The sequence below is a fragment of the Castor canadensis genome, chromosome 14 (genome assembly GCF_047511655.1).
Source record: "Castor canadensis chromosome 14, mCasCan1.hap1v2, whole genome shotgun sequence".
Lineage (NCBI taxonomy): Eukaryota > Metazoa > Chordata > Mammalia > Rodentia > Castoridae > Castor > Castor canadensis.
The window spans coordinates 55577949-55599284 of NC_133399.1; the positions used below are offsets into that span (position 1 = coordinate 55577949).

Sequence of the window (21336 nt, forward strand, 5' to 3'; positions counted from 1 at the left end):
GGGAGAACCTACTATATTAGGTGGCAAGACACGAACTGTCCAAAGGCTCCTTCTGCCATGAGCCTGAAATTTCAGGGACTTACTGGTTTAGCTATGATTTCCAGTTAAGCAAGAGAAATTAAAACCAATTCCTGTTTTTATAGAAGTTAAAACCAATTTCTGTCTAATATATTCAAGGTTCCAAAAAAGTAGACCATAACTATTCTCTTTATTTACCACCTTCCGAGCAGGAAGGTTAAATAAGCTCTCCTGTTATCATCAGGTCAGGGCTAAATACATTCCCCTGACCTCAGACAGGAAAGCCTTTTTAAGAAGTACTTTTGGTTTCTTATTTTGAGCTCAAAAAATACCACAAAGGGAAAAGGCATACAAATTATTTATTTTCCTGGTGCGCACAATAAACAGAACAACGGCCCCACCTGCTGAGGCTGAGGAGGCAGGAAGGGGTAGGAATCCTGCCTCAGCTTTTATCAAAGTCCAAGTGGTCCAACAGCATCGCCAAGAGAAGTCTGCGTCTGGGGCAAGACTTCAGACTGATCTTAGGCACACAGTGATACAGGGCTTCTAATGTTTTCTGGGATCCCATGCCTTCATAGTTGTTTATTTTTAAATTAGCTGAACTGCTCCAGAAGCAACAAGAGGTGCAATGGTTTTATATCGGATCAAGTGCTGTGAGCCCACCTCCAAGTCAATTACATAATCCCTGAAAAAAAAAAGATGTTCAGAGCTTAGCCAGCTCTCTATTGGGAGGAATGTTTCCAACTGTGAAAAAGACACACAACACTTACCTCTGTTCATCTGCTTCTGGTTCTACTAGTATGTTTTCTTGTCGTTCTTTCACTTTCAGAAACACATATGAATCCAGATCCGGTTTGGGAACTGCCAGAAAAATACTAATGTAATCAGAAAGTGACAGCTAAGAAGTCAATATGGGAAAAGTTGCTGGGGTTAATGGTAGGGACTATTGATGCATCCTGAGAGGGCAACATGGGGAGAGATTTGGTTCTTTACGGAAACCAGTCACTCAACAAACAGTGAGTACTTCAATGTGCAGGGAACTGCGCCCTCCTAACCCAACAGGGGCACATCCCCAAACCCCTAAGGATGCCTGAAAATGTGAACAGTACCAACCCTTTGTTTCTTCCTTTACATGTATGCCTATACTAAAGTTGCATTTACCAATTAGGCACAGTAAAAGTAATTTATGCACTATTATACTAATATACTGCAATAAAGTTATATGAATATGGTTTCTTTCTCTCAAAATATCTTACTGTACTGTCCTCAGTCTTACCCTTGTGATGCTGTGGAACACAGCACAAGAGATGAAGTGAGGTGAATGATTACGTACTGTGAGGTAGTGTTAGGCTACTGCACAAGGATAACTTGAACTTAAGTATCATAGTACAGAGACAGGAGATCTGATAAGTGAGATTTCATCATGCTAGTCAGAATGGTGCACAATTTAAAACTTATGAATTGAGCTGGGTACCAGTGACTCACACCTGGAATCCCAGCTCCTTGAGAGGCTGAGATTAGAAGGATCACCGTTCCAGGCCAACTTGGACAAAAAGTTCCTGAGACTCCATCTCAGAGGAAGAAAGCTGGGTGTGATGGCACATGGCTGTCATCCCAGCTATAGCAGAAAGCATAAAATAGGAGGATTGTGGCCCAGGCCGGTATGGGCAAAAAGCGAAACTCTATCTCTAAAATAACCAGAGCAAAAAGGCTAGAGAATTGGCTCAAATGGTAGAGCATCTGCCTAGCAAGTGCGAAGCCCTGAGTTCAACTCCTAGTATCAGCAAAACAAACCAAACAAAAATACCTTATGAATTGCTTATTTCTAGGGTTTTTCTACTTAGTAATTTTGGATCATGGTTGGCCATGGGTAATAAGCCTCCAAAAGTAAAACCATGGATAGCGGAGGACTACTGCAGACTGTGGAAGATACAAGCAAGTGTAACACATGGTCTTTCTAGATGAGATAGAAACCAAGCATATGGTGAAGCATACATACACCCAATGATAGAGAGAAAAAAGAGCAGATGTGCACTTTCGAGACAAGCATAGGACTTAAAGAGGAAAAGTGAGCCTAAGATATAACACTAGACCTGAGGCAGAAATATGCTCAGGAAGACAGTTGTAAAGGAGTGTCAGAAAGCTGTCATGGTGACAGTCCTGAAAGTTACACTAGGGAAAATGATCTTAACTTGTAAGCGGTCCCTCCCTGATCCATTATAGGCTAAGAAACAGCTGCCGCCCTTCGCCTACTACATGGCACACTTCCAGTCAGTACATGCCCCATACTGGCTGCTCCTTGACAGCCTCTCCTCTCCTGGAGTCCATTTGTACCCAGAGGACTCCATTAGCTGCAGGGCCCAAGGAACCTACTGGCACCTCCTCATTTTAAGAGCCTGGCTCAGATTTCTACTGACCTTAGCTTCATCTTTAGGATGAACAGCTCCAAAGGTCTAAGGAGGGACCCCTGGCTATTCCAGGGCACTAGGACTATCAAAGACACTCCAACTTTACCAGTCAATTTGTCCCACTGGGTAGTTTCAGGTTCCAGAAACCGCTTGAGTTTCAATATGCCTGCCCCTGCCCCTATCCCGTCACTGTGATCTACAAAGTTCCATAGGCCTCAGCAAGATTGTGGGCACCTGGACTAATTAAGGAAGATCCTAATTTCACCAGGGCGGGCCAGACCCACCTCACAGCTTATAATCCAACATAAGAAACATGTGAGGATCAAGTAGAAGCACTGGGACAGCAGCCTGGATCCAGTTCCAGGAACACACAAACATGTCAACATTAGTCACTTGGTTGATGTGATCAACTGGATGAGGTGGCACTGGGAAGTGACTGGGGATATAATCCTTGGTCTTTTCCTGTTCTGCTAAGGTGCAGAGGAAAGTGGCTGACCAAGGAGTGACCTGAACTTGGACTGGATCTTTTATTTTCCTCAGGCAAGCTCAGCAGAACCACTAATTCAGAGTTCTACAAATCAGGTATTAAGGGGCTGGCTTACTCCAGGTGTTAAGGGCTAAATTGTGTCCCCTCAAAATTCTGATGTGGAAGCGGTAACTCTTGGTATTTTGGAGTAAGACTGTACTTGGAGAAATGACTTTTAGGAAGGTAATTATACTGAAATGAGGCCATTAGGGTGGGCTCTAATCCCACCTGACTGGTGTCCTCATAAGAAGAGATCAGGACACATGGAGAATGGTATTAGTGACAGAGGCCTGAGGGTGTTTGCTTGTTCCTTCTGTTCTGCTTGTGAGGACATACAGAGGACACCATGAGGGACAGGTTCTCACCAGACACCAAATCTGCTGGAGTCTTCATCTTGGACTTTCCAGCCTCCAGGACTGTGAGCAGCTCATCTAAGACACTGTTCCACTGCTACAGGGCTCTCAGCATAGTGCCCAGCCAAGCCAGGCCAGGCCAGAGAGGAGTTCCCAGAGCCCTGCTGTGCCTGTGGCCTTGGCACACCAGACTCAATTTGTGATTAAGGTGGATTCCAGTCTTCTGGAGAACCGTTTCATCTAGTTTGGCCAGACAAGGTGAAAGACTGAGGCATAGGGATTTCAACTATGAGCCAGAGGTGCCCAGGGGCTGATCCAAGGTGAAGTATTCCTAAGTCCCTTCCTCAACTCAGCAGACTGCAGGAGCTGCAGAGGGCAGAGGTTTGGCCAAGCTGCCCTTTCCCCAGCTACTTTCCTTTTCTTCTCTCACATTCAATCCTGCTTCGCTACCGTATCAGAACTGAGGAGCCCTTGCTGGAGGCAGCAGGGCTCCGGGTGGTTCCCCAGTCTCCTATCTAGATCTTTCTTTCAGTTGGACAGTCCCTGCACATTCTGGAACCTGTGAGGAAACGACTGCCACCTCTGTGAGCAGAGGCCATGTCAGCCTGCCCTCCGTACCCATAACGCTTGAGAAGCCAGTGCACAATGGACACCTAGGATAGGCTGCTGAAGGGATATACATCTGCAGTGGCAGCCTTGAGGCTCGGCCTAACCCTAACACGAGGTAATACTGAACAGCACATTTGCTTTTGATTCGACCCTTCCTCTCTTCTCTTTACCGCTTAGCTACATACTCATTTCCTCATATTTGTGAAGAAAAAAGTGAGAACCAAGATCCTACTCTCAGGCACCCGAGCACATTTAGGATATAAACTCTGGCATCTTGATCTTGGGCTGGAAGAGAAGGTTCTACTTACCTGCCCTCAAGAGGTCCACCTTCTGTAAGTTAGGAGGCATATGCTTTAAGGCAACATTTTTAAGATAGGTCTCTGTGTGAGCCATATACCTGAAACACACAAGTTCAAATCATGGCACACATTCTGAGGAGTCACCAAACAACCATGGATGAGTCTCTGAGATGGGTTTTGTGGACATGACGACCAAACTCTTGCTCACAAGCCAACAACAGGCACTTGTGTGCTTCTTGCACTTCCCACTCACTCACTCTCTGGCAAAGGCAAACTCCTCCGGAGAAAGGCTGGCAGGCTCCCCCTCAGGGCGCATTTTCTCCTTCTCTAGGATGTGAGGGAAAAACTTCTCTATCTGTAAGGATAAACAAAAATCATGAAAACACCTGTCAGGATTCAAGTATCGAACATACTTTCTGAGAGGGTGAGGTTAGACTAAAAACTGACAAGGGGCTAAGATGTAGCTCAGGGGTATAGCATATCTCTAGCATGTAAGGCCCTGAGTTTTTTGCCCAGCACAAGTAAAAAAAAAAAAAAAAAAGTAAAACTTGACCAAATGGCAAGTCTTCCTGGTTAAGACTCTTTGTAATTATAAATCCTATGCTGCTCTGGGGCTGGGCCTTGAGGCTCATGCCTGTAATCCTAGCTACTCGGGAGGGAGAGATCTGGAAGGTAACAATTTAACGTTAGCAATGCCACCAATGTCTGTGCATGGTGGCATGTGCCTGTCATCTAGCTACTCAGGGAAGCACAAACAGGAGGCCTGCCTAGGCATAAAAAGCAGGACCCTATCTCAAAAATAACACAAAAAAGGGCTAGGGGCATGGCTTAAGTAGTGCTTGACTTCAAGAAGGCAGGTTTCCTAGAATTTAGAGAAAGGATAAAGACTCTAAAAAAGGACGACAATTCAAATGGGACAGGAGGCTTTCACTAAAGAAAATCTGAAAATACAACCGTAAATGATATTGAAGAGAAGGGACATCATTTAACACTTCTGTGTATGTACATGGTGTCCTATATAAGCTGAAATACATACAAAAGCTGGAAAGCTGTACACAGAAAACAAAAGCAAATATGATGACATTTAATTACGGGAATGAAACTAGAAATGAAGTTTAGAAAAGATGCTAAGGATTAAAAAAAAAACAAACAAACCAAATCCTCCCAGCCAAACCAAAAAGCTAAAAGCCATAAAAGGGAGGTGTCATTGTTGTTTCTCCCCAAGGAAATGTTCTTTGAAAGAAGGGGAAATGACAATGGTGAGCAGAGAACCATTATGTTCTGGATAAATTAACATTTGTATGAAGCCCTTTCTCTCACCATATGTAAATTGCTATTTGATCACTAGGGTAATAAAAACATATGTAAGTTTGGTATTGTGGCTCAAATCTGTAATCCCAGCTACTTGGGAAGTTGAGCTAGAAGGACCACAGTTCAAGCCTAGCTCAGGGAAAAAGTGAGAGATCCTGTCTGAAAAGTAAATACAAGAAAAAGGGCGAGAGCTGACAGAGTGGCTCAAGTGGTAGAGCACCTGCTTAGCAAGCATGAAGCCCTGAGTTCAGACCCATTTCCACCAAAAAGACATACATGTATGCGTCTGTGTGTGTAGTTTTATAATCTAAAATCATAAGGGGTGGGGGAAGATTGGAGACAGGTAAATTTTCTGATTTTCAAAACTGGAAAGAAGGTGGTGTAACTTCAGATATAGGCTAGTGGCCTTCAGGTTGACAAGTGGAACTATATTAGACAATTTTAAAATACGGGTTGTGAAAACAAAGAGAAGGATTAGTTAGCACAGAGGATTTACTTGCCTGAAAGGGGGAAAAAAGGTAAGTGGCCTGGTAGCTGGGGGTGGGGAGGCATACTATAGTATAGATATACACATCTATCTTTTTTCTTTTACATTTCTTTTTCTTATGTATCTGTTTCTGTCTTTGTGATACCATTATGAACAAACTGCAAACCAGGGGCTAGGTGGAGGAATAAATTGGGAGGCTCCTAGGTGGTTGGTTCAGTAGCTGTCAACCTACAGATGGTGAACTACTCTTTTGTCATTGGCTAAATCCCATTAGTGAGTCAGATAGTTTTATAGCATACATATCAAAATTGCTGAAGATGTAAAATTCTAGGAGATATTTAGTGTATTAGGTGATAAGAAAGGGATTCAGCTAGTAGAGAAATGGCCCACTTTAATAAGATGACATTTAAGAGAGATAAATATCAAAGCCCATCGAGGAGTTAAAATCCAAGTCATACAAAGATAGAATGGTGCCTAGATGGAGTAATTACACCCTAAACACTTCACAAAGGGTTAAAGGTGAGTGTTGAAAGGCAGTGGGACATATCTATCCATCAAATCTGCTAGTGTGATCCTGGGTGGTGATGTTAACAGTTTAATATCCAGAGTAACAGAAGTGGTCGAGTGACAATTGAGAGACTGCATTTTGTTCCAGGTAGTATATATATTTAAGAAGGATACTGACAAACTAGGACCTTTTCAGAGACGAGATCAGGAGAGTAAATAGATTGAACTACTCATAGGTATAAGAGAGATGTGTTTGCTTTGTAATAACTAAGGAGACAAATAGGAACAGAAGAAATAAATTTTCAGAAAAGCAAGAATTTTCAAGAATTAAAACAGGTAACATACAAATTAAGTGTTTTACCATTTCATTTTTATAAGTTTGATGGCCACAGAGGTATAGTAGAATATCAAGACCTCATGGCCAATTTGACAGATGCAAAATAATTTTAAAAATAGTTTTCCCTAGTGAATATTCCCTTGTAATGTAAACAACCCTACCCTCAGCAGTGCCACTACACACCAAGGATCAACAGGCTAAAAATTAGGTTGTATGACTTGCGTTTCTGCTATGCTTCCCAGAGTAATCTCTTGACCTCCTTACTCTTTGGTGAAACTGATGCTGGGCTCTTAGCACCATCTTCAGACCCTGTCCCCACTTCTCCCTGGGACATTCTGCAACATTACAAAATTCACTGTCTGTATGTCTGCAGGTATGTCTGTGTCCAACCTTCATGAGCCGACATCGCAAGTAGCTGCTAAGGGTGTAGCGGATCCTCTCCATCTCCATTCGATGGATACTGACCTTCAGATCCTCCTTTTTGGCTCTTCTGAGATTTTCTTCCTATGAAAAAGAAAAACTAAAGTTCAAACAACACCGATTTCCTTTGAAAATGATCATCTGAACAGAATCTCATTATGGCCAGTCCCAAAGGCCCAGACTCCAATCCAGCTGGAAAGGAGATAATGCAGCACACAGAGGGCACGTGTAAGGGCTCTAAAAAGCGGTGTTAGAAAAGGCAGTTGAGAAACTATAAAACACATATTAAGTCTACTTTGAAGTTGGTAATGACTTAAGTCCAGGTAAGGAACATGAGAAAGGTGGGTAGTTGGAATTATGGGGAGCAGGACAGCACATTGAAAGGGGGTGGCCTTTCACCTGCACTAGTCAACTTTTCTTATGTGGAAATGTGGGGCCAGTAAAGGTCTTTAGACTTTTCATGGGAAGCTGGCATCTAGGTATTTATAAGAACCCTCGTGTTTTATAACGTAGATAACTTCAATAACATATAATATATAATTCAATATAGTTTTGAATATATAATTTAATATAATTCAATGTAGTTTTTAAAAAGTACCAGGCTGAACCAAATGAACAGATTTGCTATCAGGCTATACCCTCGCTACGCTGACTAAACACTTTTAACGTTCTCTTCCTTAGTAACTAGAGATAAGCAATGCTTACCATGTGATCTAGCTGTTCCATGACACATTCTACAATTTCAGACTTGCTTTCCAGCAGCTCAGGAGCAAACTTTTCATTCATCCATGCCTAAAGAAAAACATGAGAAGAGGGAATGTACCCATTTGGGTTATAATACATATATACATGGAAATGTCATAAGGAAATTCCCCATATAACCATCATAAACAAACAAAAAATGCCTTTTTTCAAAAACGGAGAATAGGAAGGTAAAACAGATCCCGTCTGGGGGTTGGTACCAGAGTGTGTGTGTGTGGGGGGGGGGGGGTTTAAGAAAAGGGTGTAGGAGGGTAAATATGGTGTAAATACTGGGTACACATGTATGTAAATGAAAAAATGAGACCTGTTGAACTATTTCAGGAAATGGGGAAGGAGGGATAAAGGAGACTGATGGAGGGAGTGAATTCAACTATGATGTATTGTAGAACTTTTGTAAATGCCATAATGTACTCCCAGTACAACAGTAATGATAATAAAGAACATTTAAAAGAAAAAGACAAAAAAATTACTTGATAGAGTAGTATAGTTGACCTAAAATCCATGAAGATTTAACCATTCCTGGGAGGAGGGCTGTGAGGTTAGATAATGGGTACAAAAATACATTTGGAAGAAGAGATTAACATCTATAGCATGGTAGGTGGGAAGAGGGTAATTGTAGTCTAAAACTATTTTATATATTTCAAAATAACCCACCTCATAGAAATGATACATGTGTGAGGGACAAAAATGCTAATTACCCTGATTTGGTCATTATACCCAGTAAATATGTATAGAATTATCATACTCTAACCCATAAATCTGTACAAATATGAATGAATTTAAAAATACAGAAAAAAATAAAGAACATGAGAAAAGTGCACCTCTCAATGTGGCAAAACAACTAGCTGAGTGAGCCCATAGCCCGTGAAAATCAGATGGCTCTGAAGACAAAGATGTTTCATGATGGCTTTTCTATCTCTTCTTTTAGAGAGGGGGCTGTGTTCACAACCTTTTATTTGATCAAATTTTTAAAAACCACTGTTTACATCAGCTGTGTTACTTTTGCTGAGTAATGCCACCTGGTGTTCTAGCTGTACCTGTCACCAGGTTGCAGTACCAGAGAACACATTTCTATTTCCTCACCAGCTACTTCCCGCCAGGGCAACATCACTGTTTCTGTTGTGAGAGATAAACACTGTGAATCTACACATCTCCTCATACCTAAAGCTCAAGCACTCTGCAAATACTTTTCTCTCATTACTGCAATAACTGAGAGGAAACAGAAACCATTACTGATGAAAACACACAGACTGGCCTCAAAGTATAAAGGATCAAGAACAGAGTAGGTTAAGGTTTCAGATAATGAGATGAAACATCTTATTTATGACTCAGGCCCAGCTGCTTGGCATACTGTGTAGATTACTAAGGCTCAGAAAAATGGCATATCATGAAGTGACTCAGGAAGCTATTCTTATCTCCCAATTACAGGACATTAGGTTTTAGCTTAGTTCAGAATTACATGCCAATCAGATTCAACCTATGTTTTCCAATATGCTTTAGTTTCTGCTCCCCAGTTATTACCATCATGACACATTAAATACTGGGTACTCTTACAGTCATAAAAACTCTTTCACGTCTAAAATCCTAGCTACTTGGGATGGCGAGATTGAGAGGCCAGCTTAGGCAAGTGGTTCTCGAGACTCCATCTCCAAAATAACCAAAGCAAAATGGACTGGATGTATGGCTCAAGCAGTAGTTCAAACCCCAGACAGACACAGACACACAGACACACACACACACACACCTTTCAAATTCTTGAACTTCTGTTAACCATGATGAAGTTATCCTGGGGACTGAGCCTTGCCCGTGTGAGCAAGTGTTCTACTGCTGAACTGCGTCACCCAGCCCTGCAACTATATAAATTAATCAGAAAGACAGCCTGTGCAAGAATAAGATCAGATTTTCTGGAGGACTTATCAAAAGCAGTTTCCTTGTCAGTAGATGGATATAAACATCTGTGTGTTATTTGAAAAGTCCTGTGTGTCCTGCCTCCTCAGAGGTAATCAGCAGTCTGAATCTAGTGTTTGGTTTTCTTGTTTCACTATAGCTGTTTATATTTCTACATGTGCTTCCCAACTTTTTAATGATGACACTCAAAGAAAATGATAAAGCTTGGAAGGCACACTGGGATAAAAGTTGATTTGGGGAAATCTTTCACATTATAAAAATGTGGTATTAAAATCTAAAACATTAGGGAAATTTTTCTCTGAGTATAAAACTTTAAAATATTTTCAAAATTTGTAGGAAACCTGTGTTTAAATAATGGTCTCAAAAAAAAAAATCAGGCTATGTGTAGTGGTTCAAAGCTGTAATCCTAGCTACTCAGGAAGTGGTTATTGGGAGGATTGAATTTGGAGGCCATCCAGGCAAAAAGTTTGTGAGACCCTATTTCAACCAAGAAGCAAAGTAAGGTGGTTCACCTCTGTAATTCCAGCTATTCAGAAAGCATAAATAGGAGGATAAAGGTTCAGGTCGGCCCCAGATATATAACTAAAGGAAAAAGGGCCTGGGGGTACAACTCAAGTGGTAGAACACCTGCCTAACAAGCACAATGCCTGGAGTTCAAACACCCCCAACTTCCAAAAAAAAAAAAATCAGGTTCAATGCTTGAAATGGCTCCATCTGGTTTCTTATCAAAACCATCCTTCCTTTTTTTTTTTTTGTGATGCTGGGGATCAAACCTAGGGCTTTGTGCATGCTAGGAAGTGCTGTACCACCCAGCTATGCTCCCTTCCTGATTGGATTTTTTTTTTTTTTTTTTTTGGTGGTACTGGTGTTTGAACTCAGGGCCTCGCTGAGTGGTAGGCAGACACTCTAACACTTGCACCACTCCGCCAGCCCTGGTCAGAATTTTTAGTGACAGCCTGTTCATTACTGTTGGGCTGAATTGTGTCCCGCTCCGAAAATCCTTATGCTGGCTGAGGGTGTAGCTCAGTGATGGGCAGAGTGCTTGCTTAGCCTGTGCCAAGCTCTGGGCTCAGTCAACAGAACTGCAAAAACCCAAACCAAACAGTAACAAAACTCCCTATGTTGAAGTTTCACAAGCTTGTGAACTTTATGTAAATGGTTTCTTCTGCAACTTGTATTCTACCCCTCCCCCTTTATCTCATTTTGGCAGTGCTCAAGACCAAACCCACAGCTGTGCATGCCTGGCAAGCACTCTCTTTTTTCCCCCGCTGTGTATATAAACTGGGGTTTTTTTGGTACTGGGTTTTGAATTCAGGGCCTCACTCTACCACTTGAGGCATGCCCCAGCCCTTTTCTGCTTTAGTTATTTTTTCCAATAGGGCCTCACACTTTTGCTAGGACAAGGCTGGACTTCAATCCTCCTATTTATGCTTCCCATGTGTCTGGGGTGACAGATATATACCACTATGCCCAACTTTATTGGTTGGGATGGGGTCTCATTAACTTTTTGTCTGGGCTGGTCTCCACCCTTGATCCTCCTGATCGCTGCCTCCTGAATAGCTGACATTACAGATGTGAGGCACAGTGCCCAGCCACGAGTTGCAATTTCTTATCCATTTTTGTTGTTGATCGATATCTGAGTTATTTTCATTTTTAACCATTTCAAGGAATGCTATGAACATACTGTGCATACATCCTGGAGTACACAGGGAATTTTAAGTAGTACCAGGGAAATATTACTGGTTCTCAAGACAGGTATATCTTCAACTTTGCTAGACAATAACAAATTATTTTCCAAAATAACTGTACCAGTTTGCACCCTCACTGAAGTACTAAATTGCAAATTATTCTACATTCTGCCACTTCAAATTGACACATCTTTTTAATTTTTGCCAATCTGACTGGTATGAAATGATACCTTATTGTGATTTTAATTTTCATGTTTCTGATTACTAAAAGGGTGAACATCTTTTTCATATGCTTACTGGCTACCTTGGTTTCTACTTCTGGAAAATGAATTCCTCCCCACTCCCCCCACCCCCAGCCCCAGAAATATGCAGAATTCTGCATGGGTACATATTTGTGTATTTCTTTGGTAACAAGGACCAGAGGGTTGCTTTTTTTTTTCCTTTCCTTAACTAGCTTCTTCTAGATCTGTTACATAAAAACAGATTAAGAATTCCTGTTAAGCTCAGGAGGCCGAGGCAGGAGGACTGTGAGCTCAAGGTCAGTGCGTTATGTAGTGGTTTTAAGCCAGACCTCAGTTACACAGTAAGATGTTGCTCAAAAATAAAAAATAATCAGGACTGGGAACATGACTCAAGTGATAAGAATGCTTGCTTAGCATGCTTGAGGCCCTGGCTTCCATCCCCAATACTATGAAAACCAAAAAAACTTTCCTTCAGTTTTGTCACTCATGATAGCACATACAGCAAGAACATGAAAGGAGAAAACATGAGAGTTCTGGAAAGGGCAGTTAAAGGGAGGGCAAAAGTAAGGAAGAGTGAATTAAGAGCATGTTGGAGCTGGAGTGTATCTCAGTGACAGAGTGTGTGCTTAGCATGTGCAAGGTCCTGGGTTCAAATGTGTTTTGGAGTCAGAGAGACCAGAGTTCATGCTCCTATGTGTGATCTTGGGTAAAAACATCTTTAAACTTCAGTTATTGCATCTGTAAAATAGATATTTTTACACATTTGGTGATTATCATGTGTCAGAAACATGTAAACACCTTACATACACCCTGTGAAGAAGCCACTATTATCTCCATTTTACAGTCCAGGAGGCTTAAGACGAGCTACACAACCTGCTTGAGGTCACACAACAGACTAAGGGCAGGGAGGGACATTTTTGGAGACAGGGTCTCACTATGTAGCCCAGGCTGCCCTTGAACTTTTGATCTTCCTGTCTCAGCCTCCCAAGAGTTGGAATTACAGGAGTAGTACCACCAGGCTTGGCTAATATAGAGCTATTTAGTTATCTATTTTAATCTAGATATTCTGAACTCCTCAATGAGCTTTATGCCAAGATCATTAAGCCAGCTTATTCTAGCTGGCTGTGTGGTGACACATGCTTGTCACTCCAGCACTTGGGAAGCTGAGGCAGGAGGAGCTTTAGTTTGAGGTCTACTGAAATATATATAATGAGACCCTTTTTTTGTTTGTTTTAGGAATTTAACACAGTTACTGGAACATGGGAAATACTCAATAAATCACTGACATTATGACTAAGAGGATAAATATCTCAGAAATTATTTTAGACAGGCAGTGGAAACATAAAGAACTGACTCAGGAAAATAAAGAATATGACTAGTTTTCCTTGAAGAAGGTACTTCCACACATTCTTGCTAACTCAGGCATTCTCCTGGGAGTCAGCAGGTAAGTCAAGGACTTCACAAGTCTGCAGAAACACCTGGACGGTATCTGCAAATTCCACATCCTTGCTCTGTGACATATTCCACTAATTATGCCCAAAGCTGTCCTTTGCTAGCCCAACGTGTGAAGACTTGGTTTATTATGACGTTTCTAAGAGGGTGTCCTCCCACTTCTATCTCTGTGTAGACGATGGGACCCAGTCTTGGATTCCATCTCCCCATTCTGCAGCCCCGGATGTCTACCTGCTCCAGCCTCTCGATGAGCTCCGCGGGCGTCAGGACCACCTCCTCACTGCCCCCATCGGAGTCCAGGCCCGCGAGGTCCACTTCCTCTGCCATGGTCTCCGGAACCAGACGATGCGAGAAGCAACACCCTGCAGGTGTTTCCCGTTTACTTGAAGAGCAGTAGGTGCCTGGCTGGAGACGTGGCGGGTAATTAACTGGTCAGCGTGCCGCTTCCTTCCCGGCTCCGGTCCCCTGATAACCGTGGGCACCCTGGACGCAGCGCCTGTGACGCTGGCGGGCAGTTCCTCCTTTTCCAGCAGCGGCCTCTGTACCGCGCACCTGTCCAGAGCCCGGCGCGCTGAGCACGGGGACACGACGAGCTGGGTGACCCGGCGGCCACGAGGTGCAGCGACAGTACACTAAGCGTAGCTCCGAAGGGGGACGGTGGGGCAGGGACACAGCGCACGTTCCGCCCTCTCCTCCCCTCCCTTCTCGGCGCCCCCCACACAGGTCCTTCCCCTCTCCTCCCCCAGAGCGCACACTCACTCCCACGCGCTGGCTCGCTCACTAGCGGACCCGGGACGTAGGAGGTCAGGCCGGGAAGCTGGTGGGGCAGCGGAACGCTCCGTCCGAGGCCCGCCAGGACCCTACCCGACCCGTCCAGCTCCCGCGCTCCTCTCACAAACTTTCCGCCCTGGCATACGTCACCGCGCACGGGCGGCGCTAGCCAATCAGGCTACGGGGAAAAGAGACAGGCATCTCATTGACCCCGCCCACCGCAGGGTGGGGACTTGCTTCGTGGCTCGAGATCTCCTCAGTGACTTCCTGAAAGCAGCAGCAAAAAGCTGGCGCTTGGATGCGCAGTCCCGGCTGACACCACCCGAGAATAGCCAGGAGGGGGCGCGCGCCACCAGGCCAAGGAGAACCAGGCCGTGCCTGCGTTCAGGCTGACCGGTAGTGGGTCCAACAGAGAAATCTGCTGTTAGAACCACGTACCCTTAGTCTCCTGTGTCAGCTCCACTTGCAACTTTTGTGGCCTTTCGAGTTCCTTCGCTTTGCCAGGGCTTCAGCTATAGTCATTACTAGTTCTAAAACTCGAGGCTCCCTGTTCTTGCAAGCTCAATGGCTGGAGCCCCGAGAAATGCAGATTCCCAGGCTCCACCAGGCCTACTGAATCTGAAAATCTGCGATGTTTCCCCAGACCGGTCCCCAGGCGAGTCTGATGCCGGCGAAGTTTGGGTATCACTGCCTTAGGCAGTACCTGCATGTTGCCATGTAGGAAAAGAGCAAGCGTAATATATGTATACATCCACACCTATATACAGCTTTATCTGCCTGTGACGCCAATAATTCTTCTCTGAACTGCTGATGCTTTTCTCTCTGGTGTCTTTAGTTTTCTGTGCAAAGTGTCACGTCTGGCTTTCCCATCCATCCAAAGACTCTGAGAACTTTGCTATGCCATATTGATTGACTAGAAAAAAGATTGGTTAGTTGGCAGGTTAATAGCCTGCCTGATCATGTTATAAAAATTCCAATAGAGCTGGGTGCTGGTGGCTCACGCCTGTAATCCTAGCTACTTGGGAGGCTGAGATTCAAGGATTGTGGTCGGACGTCAGCCCAGGCAAACAGATCATGAGACCCCCATCTTCAAAATAAGCAGAGCAAAATGGAATGGAGGAGTGGCTTAAGGTGTAGAGTGCCTGCTTTGCAAGTGTAAAGCCCTGAGTTCAAACCCCAGTCACATCAAATAAACAAACAAATAAATAGAACTCCAATGGAATATGTTGGGTGAGGGCTAGCATGTGCAAGGGCCTAGATTTGACTCCCAGCAGGTGCAAGAGTGGGCATATTTACATTGGGTTGTGGAAGCTTGGGTAATTGAAGGGGATTTCCAAAAGAAAGTTTACCAGGTACTTAAAAGCTGCTTTTGCTGAGGAGCACTGACTCCTACTCTACTTGGGTCCTCCAATTAATAGAAGGTAGGATTGCATCCCAACCTCCATTTTGTATCTATGTCATTGTGCTGAGCCATTCTCTCCTGCAGTCACTTTGTGGCCATCTTTGAACCAGGGAAGGACCAGACAGGGGACAAAGACTACCTGCTAAGCAGCAATGACTCTTCTTGTAACGAGGCCCCATCCTGATCAATGCTGAGACAAGAGCTGCCCAACCTGTAACAAAAGGGATAGCTAAACTGTGTTTTGCAGAATGTGTTTTGTGAACTCAGGGCATAAACCTTGAGCCACTCCACCAGCCCTTTTTTGTGACATGTTTTTTCGAGAAAGGGTCTTGTGAATTATTTGCCCAGGCTGCCTTGAACCGGGATCCTCCTGATTTCTGTCTTCTGAATAGGTAGAATTACAGGCGTGAGTCACTGGCACCCAGCTAGATGGCTTTTTAAAGGTCCATTTCGATGCTGTGTTTTGTCTGGTGGAGTGGCTCAAGCAGTAAGAGCACCTGCCTAGAAACTGTGAAGCCCTAAGTTCAAACTCCAGGGCTGCCAAAAAAACAAACAAACAAAAAAAGGTCAATGCTGTGTTTTAATGATTTTGTTTTGCAGCAAGTTTTGGTTGGGACAGATGTATTTTCAAAGATAGCTGCCATGTGACATGACCTTCTTGTAATGTGATATTAATATTTCTCCATCAACGGGTGGGAACTATGTTGTCTTCCCCACCCCTCTTGTAGTCTCTGGGTCTCTTGTAGTCTCTGGGGATGGAACCCAGAGCCTTGCCTGTGCTAAGGTAGGTCTATACCATGAGCCACACTCTCAGTCCTGTTTTCATGTTTTAGATCAGGGAGATCTTTGCAACTGCAACTGCCTTGACCAGGAGAATTTGGCAGAAGTTGATGCTGCATAGCTTCTGGGACCAAGTATTAAAGGGCAACGCAGCTTCCCCCTGGTGCTCTTTTTCTCTTGAGCTCTGTCCCTGGGGAGCCATCAGCTGCTGTGTAAGAAGTCTGTCTGACTGCAGCTGCTATGCTGCAGAGGCCATGTGGAAAGAGATCATAGCTGAGAAACTCCAGCAGCCCCAGATGTCTGAGCTGAACGAGTCTTCAGATTTTCACCTGTCCCAACTACCATGAGTAGGAGCAGGACAGTTGTCCCTGCCAAACTCTGCCCAGATTGCAGATTTGTGAACAAAATAAATGTTTTAGGCCCTAAGTTTTGGAGTGATTTGTTACTTATCATTAGGTGACTGGAGCATCATTTCATTACCACAAACCTTGGCAATGATTTTTATTAACATTCCGTGTTATAGATTTGAGTTCAAGCACAGATAACTTCATCACACAAGTATCAGCTACTCAGAGACTTCTTTTCTCTGGGACTAACTGTATTCCCAGTCATCACTTCTCCTTTGCTGGGGATCTGGACTCCAGCTCTGCTTCCTTATCTAATAGAGGCATGATCTTCTCTGGGCTTTGGGTGCATTCTGTATTCTTAAGAGAGAATTCAGTGTTTGCCTGAAGGCAAAGGGATAGATCAAACAATGTGGGGGACCCTTTTCACTTCTAAGATCTTTGATTCTAGCTAATATTCATCAGATAAAATGATTTTCCAGAGAAATACTTCTACTCTGTAAAGAAGTATTTAAAGAAATGTTAGAAGAAAGAAAGAAAGAAAAAGAGGGCTAGAGGTGTGATTCAAGCAGTAGAGTGCCTGGTCAGGAAGTGCAAAGCACTGAATTCAAACACCTGTACTGTCACCTGATGGGTGGTCTAAGGAGATCTTGGTCCAGAAGAGTTCAGGTACTTGTATCCCACAAGATACAAATGCAGGCAGGCCATGAAAATGTAGTGAAAGTGGTAGTAAAGTTTAGTGAGGGAAGGACCGCAAAAGAAAAATCGGTGGGCCCAGCTATATGAGTTGGAAGTGCCCATCTTTGTATTAAAAGGCCTTTATAAATTGAAAGAGCAAAGGGCAGGAAAAATCTGGGCGGTCTTTGTGGGATGGGCTAGGGTGATGGACAGGCTTGGTGGACAAGGTCTTGTCATACAATGTAGGGTACTCTGCACTTGCACTTATGATAGCTCTCAGGTATTTTACATGTTATGAGGTGTGATCAATATTCATGTTTTAAGCAGAGGGCTTTTACCCAAGAGGTAGTCAAGGGCAGAATTCCCCAAAGGATTGAGAATTGAAGAGGATTCTATAACAGCTAAGATTTTACAACTGAATAGAAGTTTATAGCTGGACACTGGTAACTCACACCTGTAATCCTTGCTGCTCAGGAGAGGCAGAGATCAGGAGGGTCACAGCTTGAAGCCAGCCTGGGCAAACAGTTTGCAAGACCCTATCTCAAAAATACCTATCACAAAAAAGGGCTGGTGGAGTGGCTCAAAGTGTAGGCCCTGAGTTCAAACTCCAGGAACAAAAAAAAAAAGAAATTTACAACTGCTGCAAAGGATGGCATTGGGCTGAGGCAAGGAGTTTATTAGCAAGAAACACTGAGGAAAGTCCCATGATGACTTTTCCCTGTTACTAGCCTGCATCAGTACTGCCTGCCCTCAACCCCCCCTCCCCCCCGCAAAAAAAAATAAAAGAGAGAGCTAGAGAGCGCTACGTGAGAGAAACAGCTCAGAGTTTTGGTGAAACTATTGGTCAGAGGTACTATAAGTTCAGAAAGGTGGGAGAAAAGGCATGTCTTATTAACACATATGTAGACAGTGTCTAATTGACAATGATATTACATGTCACTATGAAGAAAGGAGGAAATCAGGGATACTTGCTTGATGTGTACTCACTGTACCACATAGCCACAGGATGGAATCCCATCCATTAAAATGACATCTAACACACGAAGACCAGTGGAACAGAATAGAGGACCCAGATATGAATCCATACAACTATGCCCACCTCATTTTTGACAAAGGTGCTAAAAATATACGATGGAGAAAAGACAGCCTCTTCAACAAATGTTGCTGGGAAAAGTGGTTAACCATCTGGAAAAAACAAACTAGATCCATGTTTATGACCCTGTACTAGTATCAACTCAAAATGGATCAAGGACCTTAATATCAGACCTGAAACTCTAAAGTTGGTACAGGAAAGAGCAGGAAACACTCTGGAAGTAATAGATATAGGCGAGGACTTCCTCAATAGAACCCCAGCAGCTCAGCAACTCAGAGAAAGGATGGACAAATGGGACTTCATAAAACTAAAAAGTTTCTGTACAACAAAAGAAATGGTCTCTAAACTGAAGAGACCACTCACAGAGTGGGAGAAAATATTTGCCAGCTACACATCAGACAAAGGAATGATAACCAGAATATACAGGCAACTCAAAAAACTAAATTCTCCCAAAACTAATGAACCAATAAAGAAATGGGCAACTGAACTAAACAGAACTTTCTCAAAAGAAAAAATTCAAATGGCCAAAAAAACACATGAAAAAATGCTCACCATCTCTAGAAATAAAGGAAATGCAAATCAAAACCACACTAAGATTCCACCTCACCCCTGTTAGAATAGCCATCATTAAAAATACCACTAATAACAGGTGTGGTGAGGATGTGGGGAAAAAGAAACCCTTCTACACTGCTAGTGGGAATGCAAACTAGTGCAACCACTCTGGAAAAAAATGTGGAGACTTCTTAACAATCTAAACATAGATTCAGCAATCCCACTCCTGGGGATATACCCAAAAGAATGTGACTCAGGTTACTTCAGAGGCACTTGCACACCCATGTTTATTGCAGTGCTATTCACAATAGCCAAGTATGGAAACAGCCAAGATGCCCCACTATGACGAATGGGTTAAAAAAATGTGGTATCTATACACAATGGAATTCTACTCAGGCATGAAGAAGAATGAAATCTTATCATTTGAAAGTAAATGGATGGAACTGGAGAACATCATTCTGAGCAGGGTTAGCCAGGCTCAGAAGACCAAAAATCGTATGTTCTCCCTCATATGTGTACTTCAGATCGAGGCCAAATGCAGCAAGGGGAGAGCACACATGGGAAGTATGGGGATAGGTAAGAAACACAAAACATGATAGTATTTTATGTCCCCACTGCAGAGAAACTAATACAGAAACTTCATAGCAACAGAAGTCAATATGAGAAGGGGATCAGGAACTAGAAAAGAGGAGTTAGAGATGAATCAACTTAGAAGGTAACACATCTGTACATGGAAGCAATGCTATGAATCTCCCTGTATAGCCATCCTTATCTCAACTAGCAAAAACACTTTGTCTTTCTTATTATTGTTTATACTCTCTCTTCAACAAAATTACAGATAAGGGCAGAACAGATTCTGCCTGGAAGTGACGGAGCGGGTGGGGGGTGGAGAGAGGGGGTAGGAGGGAGGGGGCAGAAATGGCCCAAACAACGTATGCACATATGAATAAATGAATAAAAAGATGACGTCTAACAGAGAATTACAGAAGTATGCAAGCAGGAGGAGGAAGTTTGATGGTGATAAATGTAACTGAAGAGCAGAATTTGTAGGCAAGCTCTGTCAATTGAAAAGAGCAAGATGAGTAATCAGAGGGGATTAATTCAATCAGACGGGTTAAATATGAAGATACAAACATGGCAAAAAGAAGGAAAAAGGTAACGTTGAAGAGTATAGGAAGTAGGCTTTTATACAATTGAAGAAAGTGACAGATCAATGCTATGGTGTGAATTTAGAAAAGATAAAAAAAGGCTGGTGGAATGGCTCAAGTGGTAGTGTCATGCTCACCGTTTTGGCCAACAGGGCTGGAGTTGGTCCAGGGGAAATCAGAAAGAATTCATGCGTGACAGGAGGCAATTGAAGGACAGGAGGCAATTGCTTGTATAGCTAGGCGGCTTTATTCCAAGCAACAACCCAGCAGGCTCCAGGAGGGAAGCAGAAGGAAGTAACCTGACCGTGTCTCCTAAAACCCCCAAAGCCAGGTACACAGTAGTCTGTGCTTATGAACCCACACACACACTGTTACATAAGTGCACTTTGGCATCCAGCTGGCGCCTAATGGCCCAGGGTTAAGTTTCCATGGTTACACCTTCAAGATTACATTCCTAAAACAGTGTTCCCAGAGCTGCGCCCCGCCCTCCCTCCAAGGTTGCACTTTTGAAACTGAGAATATGGTCTCCACAGGTAGAGTGACTGCCTAGCCAGTGGAAGGCCCTGCCTGAGTTCAAACCCCAGTACTATCAAAAAGAAAGAAAGAAAGAAAAAAAAGATGGATTCAGAAGTCAAAGTGTTGCTGTCAGAAAGGAACTTTTATTAGCATGCTCCTATACTTGTGGGGGTGGAGCTGCTGCTTCACTAATTGACTGCTAACAAAATTCTTTTTCTTTTTGAGTCAGGGTCTTGCTATGTAGTTCAGGCTATTCTGGCACTCAAGATCTTCCTGTGTCAGTCTCCTGAGTGCTGGGATTACAGGTGTGCACCACCACGCCCATCTCAAGTTACTTACTTATGTTTACCAGATAAGCCCTCCAGAGAAAACTCAGAGGAACCAGCCAAAAACTGATGAGTCATGCTGAATCATTCTTTTAGGTGACTTAGAATAAACTTTGCTCATTATAATGCAGATTCCTTATTATGGATAACATAAATATGCTTAACTTTCCCTAAAACAAAACAAAAAACCTTTGCCTCCTGTGGAGACAGTGCTTTTGGAATTATTCACAGGGCTCTTCTACTTGTACAAGTAATAAATCTTTCTTCACTCTTTTATCTCTTGGTTGTGCTTACTGGCTTTGCACTCACCAAGGATCAAGTCTACTGTGTTTGGTTACAAAAAGAAATAACATTTATTTGGGAAACAAAGAATTGCAATTCGGGTACACTGAATGAGGG

General features: G+C 43.2%; 1 protein-coding gene across 5 annotated transcripts; it reads right to left on the bottom strand.

The window, feature by feature from the left end:
- Nucleotides 1-360: 360 nt before the first annotated feature.
- Gins4 (GINS complex subunit 4) lies at nt 361-20420 on the bottom strand. 5 transcript variants are annotated; one of them, XM_020180028.2, is made up of 8 exons: nt 14087-14244; nt 13559-13728; nt 7981-8067; nt 7246-7359; nt 4471-4568; nt 4223-4311; nt 789-879; nt 361-703 (listed from the first exon to the last, which is right to left on the bottom strand). In XM_020180028.2, the coding sequence occupies exons 2-8, from the start codon at nt 13652-13654 to the stop codon at nt 607-609; spliced, it is 672 nt and encodes a 223-aa protein (XP_020035617.1). In that variant the 5' UTR covers nt 13655-13728; nt 14087-14244; the 3' UTR covers nt 361-606. The 5 variants fall into 5 exon arrangements, with proteins under 5 accessions (XP_020035617.1, XP_020035616.1, XP_073910710.1 ...); XM_020180027.2 differs by having other exon boundaries at nt 13559-13732; XM_074054609.1 differs by lacking the exons at nt 13559-13728; nt 14087-14244 and adding an exon at nt 20233-20420.
- Between the last annotated feature and the right edge of the window lie 916 nt (nt 20421-21336).